The 10,196-nt window shown below is 41.8% G+C and overlaps 1 protein-coding gene across 1 annotated transcript; it reads right to left on the bottom strand.

The window, feature by feature from the left end:
* Window positions 1–1,686: 1,686 nt before the first annotated feature.
* LOC121189846 (cationic amino acid transporter 2-like) lies at window positions 1,687–9,973 on the bottom strand. The gene is made up of 12 exons (XM_041050317.1): window positions 9,835–9,973; window positions 9,324–9,694; window positions 7,694–7,849; window positions 7,425–7,590; window positions 6,331–6,467; window positions 5,995–6,217; window positions 5,041–5,177; window positions 4,817–4,919; window positions 4,552–4,676; window positions 2,782–2,948; window positions 2,337–2,445; window positions 1,687–2,188 (listed from the first exon to the last, which is right to left on the bottom strand). The coding sequence occupies exons 1-12, from the start codon at window positions 9,843–9,845 to the stop codon at window positions 2,067–2,069; spliced, it is 1,827 nt and encodes a 608-aa protein (XP_040906251.1). The 5' UTR covers window positions 9,846–9,973; the 3' UTR covers window positions 1,687–2,066.
* Window positions 9,974–10,196: the final 223 nt, after the last annotated feature.

Consider the following 10,196-nt stretch of genomic DNA (forward strand, 5'->3'; position numbering starts at 1 on the left):
TTTTGTGTTGAAGTGCTGTGAAATCTGTGTGTGTGTGTGTGTCTTGTTAAAGGATAACCTTCTTTCCTCTAAACCCCTCTTCTGCTCCTGTGCATTAGAAGTGTGTGTAGCCTATAGGCAGGGCCTGCGTGTCGAGGGAACGTGGAGTGTGTGTGTGTGACCGTGCTCTGATAGCGTGTCACACTGAATTAGCCTCCGTGTGGCATCCGCCTGGCACACACTGCTGCCTGCCCTCTGCCCACCACCCCACATATGTGCCCAAGATTAGAATTAATAACCAGCGCTGCCAATCATGCTTTAATCACAATAACTCTGCGTTTAGGGGGCACAGGGAGGTCACAGGCATCTGGCCCTCAGGATGGCCAATCTGGAGCAGCAAATGGGGGGGGGGGGTTTGCACTGCTGTGTGTGTGTGTGTGTCCCTGATGGACTCATTTTCAGCATTGATGGTGGCAGCTGCTCAGGTGAGCCACAGAGACTGACAGGAGTCATACAGGATAAAAGAAAAATATTCGTGTGTGTGTGTGTGTCTGTCCAAGCGTAAGCATATGTCTCAAAGTGGATCATTCTTTGCACTGAAGGCTATAAACAATGAGTGAACAGTAGTGTCAGTGAAATCAGGATCTCCTCTCTTTCCAAAACCCAGTCAGCAGTATTACTGTGTACATACTGCTTTCATTAAAGAGATTCCAGATGTCAAAGCAACTCTGACATGTAAAACCTCCTGAAGTGATTTAGTGTTACACTTCCATAAACTTGGGGTTCTTCCATGTGAAAGCAGAGGTTGAGATATCCTGATTGATCTGATCAAGTTTTATCAACTCGCATTAAGTTCCAAAAACCTGGATACTACTTCCCATAATACAGTTAGAAAGAATCTCTTACAACATGTGCAAATAGTGATATCTGCATTGTATCTGCTAAGGCTAAAGCCCGGTGGCTGGCTCAAAACATACCTGCATAAATGCAATACCTAAGTTTGTCCAGCAGATGGTGCCATTTTCACTGTATCCAATGCTTTGAAACACTGAACAATTTTCAGTGCAAGTGCTTTGTACTGACTCAGTGCTTCAGAAAGCTTTGTTTTCTCCATCACGCCAACATACCAGTTCTGGACCCTCCTATCTCACAGTCATTCACAGGGACTGGTTAACAGGGACAGAAATGGTCTGCCAACACAGCCAGTGTCCTCTGGGTGGATCTTTGGGGTGTTCCTCGTTACCTTGAAATGTCTCCTCGTTTTGCTCATCTATCTCCTGAGGGACTATGGTTGGTTTTCCTACATCTAATCTCATTTTCCAGAGCTTCCCTGTCTTTAGCTGCCCTGCTTCATGCCTGTACACCCTAACAAACAAAACCCATCTTGTTCAATTCTAAGTTTACTGTAAACCCAATGGCTGCTGTTAAAACACCCAAGATGGGAGCACATCGTAAGTCGCTCAGCATGAGGCTCCAGGCCACTTTGTAAAATAATAACTAAACACTTTATCCTCTCATTTAGAATCATGTCAACGACAAAAAAATATAAATAACATTATATTATTAAAGAAAATCTGTTGAATTCTGTACAATCTAATTCATAGACAACACTTGCATGATAAAACAGAGGAAGCATAAACTGAAAAAAACTATGATCCACTTAAGTGAAATTTGTTATTAAATTAATTTATTACATTTATTCTTACTCATTTCAATTAACAGGACAGATCAATATTAAAATTTCTGTTGTTGTCTATAACTGACAAACAACAATATCCGTATAGTCTTGAATGACTAATCAAGCCAAAATGGATAAAATGACAGACAAGATATTTTATAAGTTACAGTGTAGCATAACAGCACTTATATAATATTATAATATGTATTTTCAGGTACAACACATACTTTTAGCAAAACATTTGTTAGCATAAAAACATCCAGAGACGCCTCGCGTACGCTTCAGGTCGATCCAACCCTGAATGAATCCTGAATGAAATCCTAAAAGGATTTCAAAACTTTGAACATATTTTGTGATCAGCTTAATCCACACAAGTGGATTAACACCTCGCACTATTCAATACACAACATCAAGCAGCAGAGTCCACAACATTGTTGTTTACACCAGCGATACTTTGCACAGCGTGAGCCTCCATGAATCTTTGTTTTTGGACACTGTGACGAACGCCGTAGCCAAAGTAGATGATCAGGCCTGAGCACAGAGGTGGGAGGGATTTCAGATGATGCCTTCGTTTATTCAGATTCCTCCACCAAAGAAACATTAATCACATGAGCCTTATACTTCAGAGGACTAAAAGAGTACTGGTTACTGAAGGCAGTTAAAACCAGTACGTCCTTACCTATTACCATCCAAACAGTATAGCTGATCCAGGTTTCTCCTCCCAGCTGAACCATCAAGTAGGTGTTGATGAAGACACTTAAAACTGGAATTACAGGTAGACCAGGAACCTAAAGAAATACACAAACAGTAATAATTCTGCACTCTTAATGGTCAGGTCATCAATGCATCTTTTGCATGTAAACATAATTTGAAGATGGGTGCAGGAATTAGAATTTCAGTAGTTTGTGACAGGCTGAATGTTACATACAAAAGCACTATCATTCATTACTGGATTACTCTGGGCTGACCTCACTTTAATGGGCACAACTCTAAGTGCCCTTCAACAGCCCCTTCATATGGTCCACTAACTGACAAACAGGATATCCCTCCTGGAACTGTAAAGGTGCAAATCCTAAAGATGCACATAGAGCAGAGAGCCCACCAGCATCCACCCTCCTGTATACCATGAAAGCAGCTTTAGATGTGCTCTGTGGCTGCCTCCAGATAACAACAACAGCCAGGACCAGCGTCAGCGTGAGGACAGAGACGAGCAGCTCGATCCACCACTCACGCCTGCGGAGGGAATCCACAGCCACGGAGAACAGCACGCTTAAAACGATCACCAGGAACACTGGAAAGGAATCAGAGACTTCAGACAAAAAAAAAAAAAAAAAAAAGAAAATAACTTTATGCAGTGCAAGGTTTCATTTCTACCACTTCCAGTTTCTAATGGGGAACATGTTTTTGCCTCTTTCAGTATCTCTGGAAAGTAGCTTCGTACAGAATATGCCCCCTGGGCAAATACATATTCTGCAGTGAAAAGAAGTAAATGCAACATCAAACAGACATGTAAAGAGAAATTTCCATATCAATGTCAATGAAATGCTTAAAGGACTATTCAGGTGCAGCATCCCACCATCAGCTACTGCTGATGTACCATGGGATGCCATCAGCTGGAGAAGAGCAGCTCACCTTAACTGTTATCTATCACATTATGTATTATATCTGTTACATATCAGATCTTCATAATCTGATCTTCCAAGGTTTGTGCGCCTCTTGTATATACTTCACCATAAGTATTTAAATTGTGTTATTGATTAATACATTATACATAAATTCAATGTACATTTAATTCTGTTTAACATTCATGGACAATCGTGCACCTTACTGTACACTCAACTAATATACAGTGTGTTATGACGACCACCGTATAGTGTCTATCCAACACATAGTACAGCTATGGGTTTATCTTTAGTCTCTATTACTATCTCCACCACGGAGGTTGGGATTTCACCCATGTCTGTTTGTCAGCAGGATTACGTAAAAAGTACTGCACCGATTTATACCTAACTTGATGTAGTGTTGGAGCATGGGCCAGGGGAGAACCCTTTACATTTGGATGCCAGTCTAGTTAAAGGGGAAGATCCTGGATTTTTTTTTTTTTTTTTTTTTTTTTAATCAATCAAACTACTTGCTTTTTCCTTTCATTTTTCTGTTGTAAGAGCTAGGGTTGTTTGGCCTTGGTGGAGGTATGTGCTCTACTGCCATTGTAGTTATCACAGTGACTGTTATATTACTACAACAACTGTAACACCCTGATCTCTAAAAAGGATCAGATTCTGCAGTTAAGAGACAATATTAATAACATAATATAGCAACTGATTCTCCATTTTTTGATCCACTTACTGTTGTGAAATGGTGTTACACATCCAAGTTCAAGCCTTGAAGCTGTTTCAGATGTGAAAACTTTATTTTATTTATGTCTGTAAAGATTTTCAGCCATCCAGGTCATGGTATTTTTATGTGCTGTATGAAGGCAACTGTACTTGTTTGAGGTTCCTGAAGACATTTCACCTTTCATCTGAAAAGCGTCTTCAGGTCTAAAAGGCTGGTGGAGAGTCCCACCTGGACATCATCTTTAACAACTACACTCCAGTAACTGTTTAAAACCCATTTTCAGATTCACCAAACCGTCATTCTATTTGTGAAAACGCACAAAAAAGGGCAAATCTCTGATCTGATCTACTCCTCTCACACCGAGGCTTCATGCTGGGTTTAGCAGCTGGCCGACATCACTTCCTGCATTGACCGTACTCATATACTCTCATAAATAATGTATGAGAATGGGTGGCAACAACAAATGCCAGTGCATAAACTTTCCACCATACTATGACAAGTGATTACTGAAGACAAGTCACAGCAGCTCAAAGCAGCAACAGAGAAGGTTTGCTCACAAATAACGATGGTGAGAATGTTGACATTCTTAGACGTGCGGTGAGTGGGCCGAGACGGAGGCCTGAACAGCCCCATCACTGTAAACGGTTCTGATCTATGGACAAAACTGGTGTCTTCTTTGTACCTGGGAGGTAAAAACAACATGTTTATACAACAGCTGAGGCAGAACTTGATGTGACTCAGACTTAGTTCTCTTAAATCTTAAATTTGTGGATATTTACTGAACAGATTCTGTTTACATGTGGTTTTACCAAGTGCACTTACCGTAATATGAGAATACACACTGCAACAAGACTGTAGGCGAAGATGGTCCCAATTGAGCTTATGTCAACCAGTGCTTTAAGGTCAAATAACAGGACCATGAAAGCTGCAAGACATTCAGACATTCATATTCCTGCTGAAAGTCTGTGACTCTTACACACCATGTCTCCTAATTTCACCATAGTTAAAATGCCGACATAATTCCAGTTATAGAGCGGCTGCCTTACCGGCCACAGCACCTGACGACAGCGTGGCTAAGACAGGACTCTGTCTGGAGCTCATGTAGCGAAGAGGCTTGAAGAGCAAGCCGTCTCTCGCCATAGCAAACAGCACGCGTGGCATTGGAAACATCACTCCCAGGAGACTGTGGACGAAAAACTCAGGTGAAGGGGGAGCTTACAGACACAAACCAGGTTAGACATTAAGTTGATTCCAGCAGTTAATTTCTGTCAAGCAATCAGTGGATTTGTGACTCATCAAGTCCTGAGTAGTGTCTGTGAGAATGGTTGTATCATACTTCCTTTGCTCTGGATTACATTTTCTCAGTTTACTAGAAAAAGCTATGATCTTGGTGTCATTATGTAAAAGGATCCAGGTTTTTGGATCTATAGACTTCAGGCCTTGCTTCTTTGATTTTTTTCCATTTTCTAGTCTATCAACCTATCGATCCATCCATCCTGCTATCTATCTATCTATCTATCTGTCAATCAATCATTGGATAACAGCTGTCTAGTCTAAGCTTTTTTTTTTTCAAGTCATATATCTCATTGTCTTTGATGCCAAACTAAAAAGTGGTGTAACACAGATTGCTTTATTGTCTGACGGCTGATTATGACACTAACAGTATGAAGGGTTGTACAGTCTTTATGTTCTTGTTTTAACATGTAAGTAGTGATTCTTACTCTGAGCAATTGCTATATAATATTGGGCTGTTTGTGTTTAAGGAAAACAAACAGCAACTGTAGACATTCAATTAGAAACTGGAACTTTCTCAGTCATTTACAACAACTTTACACAAAAATGCTGACTGTATCTCTGCCCTCTCTCTCAACTCTGACCCAACTTTCCCCCCAAAGATCAAACAGAACTAAAACAATACTCCTGTCCCAGACTGACAGGTCTACTGTGATTGGCTGAGCAGCTCAATTTACCCTCTCTGAAAACCAAATCTATAGGACTACCTTGTTGAGAGTGCACAGAGAGATCCCACAGCCACAGCGTACTTCGCAGGCTCCCAGCCAACATATTCAAATGCTACAGGTAGAGGACTGTGAGGGTCCAGCAGATAGTAGGGCATCATAAGTGTTAGAGCAGCCGACACACCAAAGTAGGCCAGGAAGCAGACTAGCAGGGACACTACAATCCCAAGAGGTATGGCTCTCTGGGGGTTCTGCACCTCCTCACCTGAAAGAGCAAGTTGTTAGCATTAGGCTACCTGGTTCCTATGTTCCTAAGTACAGAAGGTGAGTATTCCTAAGATATCCTATTATTACTCTTTTAAGTTTAGTCAGCTGTACCTGTTGTGGCAATGCAGTCGAACCCAACAAAAGCGTAGAAACATGTTGCTGCTCCAGCCAAAGTTCCATCTAAGCCAAAGGGGAAGAAGCCGCCAACACCAAAGTCAGCAGTTTCATTTTGTGCCAATGTCAAGTTCCTGTACAAAGGAAAAGTGGCTTTTGTCAGAGGTCTGAAGAAATAGTCCCTATGGAAGCAGGTGAGAATGAGATCGGTGGATTATCCTTAGTAATCCGAACACCATTTCTCCAGTTTAATTTTTTTGATGCTGGAATCATCACAAATTAAATTACAGTCACCTTCAATTATCAATATTCTGTCATTCATGGCCAGTGGCTGGACGGAATAGTTTTAAAATGGTGTTTAATTGCACTTGGCTCGAGAGGCCACACTGACACCCTCGCAATGTCAAGTGCACTGAGAGTGGGAAAACAACTATATGCATGGCTGAGGCCGTTGGCAATGAAAGCCCATGGAATAAATTTGCTAGCATATGTTAGTATTTCCTTAAAAAGCAGGAGCTGCGGTCAACATGAATGAAGTGGATGGTCTTCCATCTGAAAGTCTGCCTTTCAGTGCCAGCCTGCCACAGGACAGAGCTATGAACCAACCTGCTGTTTCAAACAGCTGCTTCCCGTGGCGTGTTATTCAGAGGGGATGGTACCTGGTCCAGAACAGGCTTTCAGGACCTCAGTCATCTTTCAGAGAGGATTACGAAACGTGAAAGCAGTGGTACTCATCTAGACGATGTGGTAAAAAAATGGGCGTGCTCAGCAGAGCAAACAGAGCTGTCCAAACTGACAGCACATACAAACAGGAAACTGAGCAGTGTAACAGCAAGTTGATTAGAACAGCTCATTTGAATTACGACCTTTATTATTTATTATGTGTGGGAAACGTGAAATAGCTCGTGTCAAATTGTAAAATTGTGTAATTTTCTTCTCTTGCATGTGTCCAAAATAGTTGTTTCCCCACCATTCACTTTTTTCCACCTAAAACCATCACTCGACCCCAGGTGAGAAAATGTTTTAGTAAATTAGGTGTACTGACCCTTTAAATACATAACTAATGCCAGATAAGCATAAAACTAACTTACTCCATTTGTCGCACTGCATTCAGGATAGTCTCCTGACTGATGCGCCAGTTGTTGATGTCTCCTTTTATGAAGCCGGCGATGATAATAAAAACCAATATGGCCACATTCAGTGCAGTAAAAACAGAGTTCAGCACTGCAGACTCCTTCACACCATACGCAAGTATCACTGAAATCAAACAAAAGCTCCAGGATTGTCAGTGAACTGCAGCTTAAAGAATATCTGGCACCTTTCTTTGGATTATAACTCTGACAAAAATTACAAATATTACCAGCGAGCAACATAATGATCCCAGCAGCAAAGAAGTCTGGGTACAGAGCCAAGCCAAGTGAGTCCATGGGTGTATGTTCTGCCAGAGTTTTAGCAATGACGTTGTCTATCAGGTCATCAAAGGTCCCGGTCCAGGCTTTGGCTACACTTGATGTTCCTGAGAATTTTCAGGGGTGGAAAGCTGTACTTAAGTGCTGTTACTACAAACTAATATTACTCAAGTAAAATTAATTCTACAAACATTTGTATATTACAATGAAAGTTAGTCTTCTGTGAATAAATGTTACATTTCATTACAGAACTATTAAATTCTGGGTTGTCTTTAGGCTCTGAGATAAAGTGCAGTGAAACATCAGTGCATGTGTGCTGCACGTTGCAGCCTGTGCATACAACTGGTCATCAGTTATAAATATCCAGCCATGGTGTAGCTTTACAGGACAGAACAGAGGACAAAACTCAGATGAGTAAACTAAAATGAGCAATAAATAAAAAGCAGGTGTTCATACACTTTATGTAGCAACATTAAGCTACATAAATCAAGTAGACCTGCACTTCTTATAGAAATAACAGCAGAATAAAGCATCACTACCGCAGAGAAGTGTAAACAATATACAGTAACTTCCTCAGCGGCTGCAGCCAGCAAATACAAAAAGAAAACAGTTTTCTTTTTGTGTTTGCACACTGAGTGGTACACACACACGCACAAAATGCTATGCTGCAAGACAACACAGTGGTTGTTCTTCTCTGGACAGTGTGTTACAACAGCAACCAGTGGTTTGTTGTACTCTGACTACCTGTGTGAGCCTTTCCCTCCATGAAGATCTCCACTATCTGCTCTGGGTGCAGTTTCTGTGCTCATTCTCAGTGTAAACCAGAGAACAGCTTGCAATAGGATCACACCTGATGATTCACATTAATGTTACTCTCACACCCCATAATTGTGTGTTTTTGTGCAGTGCTCAGGACTGTGATCTAAAATCACCAACTCTAAAATGAACTGATTATATGACACAACATCCATTAACTTTGGGTGTACACTTACACTGAACAGTAGTTTTTAGAGGCTTCAGAGGAAGCTCCAGAATGTGGGTTTGTTGTATCCTCACTATCACTCTCACTTAGGAATTTTGCACTTGCACAAAATCTAGCTTCACAGAAGTCATGCAGTACAGGCTTTTAGTGGTTTTAGCAAACAGAAAACATGTTTACCTTCCATCCTGCAAAGTTTGGTGAAACCTGAGGTGGAAGGTCAAACTCAGAACCTTTTCTGCTCAACACTACACCACCACGCACTGGTGGTGCTACTTCAGTCTTCAAGAGGATATAAATAGATATAAAATAAATAATCCATCACCCCCCCCATCCCCACCCCAACTCCCCAAGCATCTGGGCAAGTGCCTCTTACACAGGATTGTTTCATCCCCAAAGGAACCATTGATGTACTGAACTGACAAATATTTAGTCACATACATTAGCATAAATGCATAGTTCAGAACAAAGGGAAAAGCTGGGAATACACAGAAATTTAACAGTAGGCCATAGTCACACATACATTTTTGCATGTTTATTCAATTCACCATATATTTAAAAAAAACAAAACATATACACCTTTATATAATCGGTTCACTTACCAATAACGTAGGACAGCAGCAGGTTCCAACCAGTCACAAACGCCCACACTTCTCCCACAGTCACGTAGCTGTAAAGGTAAGCTGAGCCTGTCTTGGGGACACGGGCTCCAAACTCTGCGTAGCACAACCCTGCGAAGACCGAAGCCACCGCCGCCACCAGGAAGGAGATGATGATGCTGGGGCCGGCCACTTCCCTGGCCACCTCTCCTGACAGCACGTAAACACCAGCTCCCAGCGTGCTGCCAACACCCAGACCCACCAGGTCCACAGTGGTCAGGCATCGGCAGAAGTTGGACTCCTCTCCTTCTGGCTCCAGAGGCTTCTTAAGGGTCAGAGTCTGAATGAACTCCAACACTTTGGCACAAGATAATCTGAAATCAGCAGCGAGGACCATTTAATGACAACATCACAGTGTATTTAGGTTAGCAAGGTACAGAAACACAATGTAAAAAGATGGAACACAACATGTTCTGTAACATTGTTGAGTGAAGTGACATGTGATGTGAATTACCTGCAAGTCATTTCCAAAGCCGGTGTGTTCAGACTGCTGTTAACATTGGGAAAATAAAAAGCAGCATACGTTCACTGCTGCTGTGTGAGACAGAGACAGATCAGAGGAGAAACACCACCTTCTTCCTCCTGTTAGCCTGAACCAGCTCTGCTGCCTGGTGCAGGCGCACACCTGGAATCAATTAAAGCAATCACTGCACTGAGCTGAAGCTGGAACACCTGACTGACACCACCTGCTTCCACATCATCTACATCTCATTGGGTGTTTTCCTGAGTAAAAAAAAAAACACAAACAGGCATGGACAGCATTCTTCAGAGGAGTGGTCCAGCAAGTGGAAACTCCTCCATTCAGTGAAAGATCTC

Source organism: Toxotes jaculatrix, chromosome 11, assembly GCF_017976425.1.
Source record: "Toxotes jaculatrix isolate fToxJac2 chromosome 11, fToxJac2.pri, whole genome shotgun sequence".
NCBI lineage: Eukaryota > Metazoa > Chordata > Actinopteri > Toxotidae > Toxotes > Toxotes jaculatrix.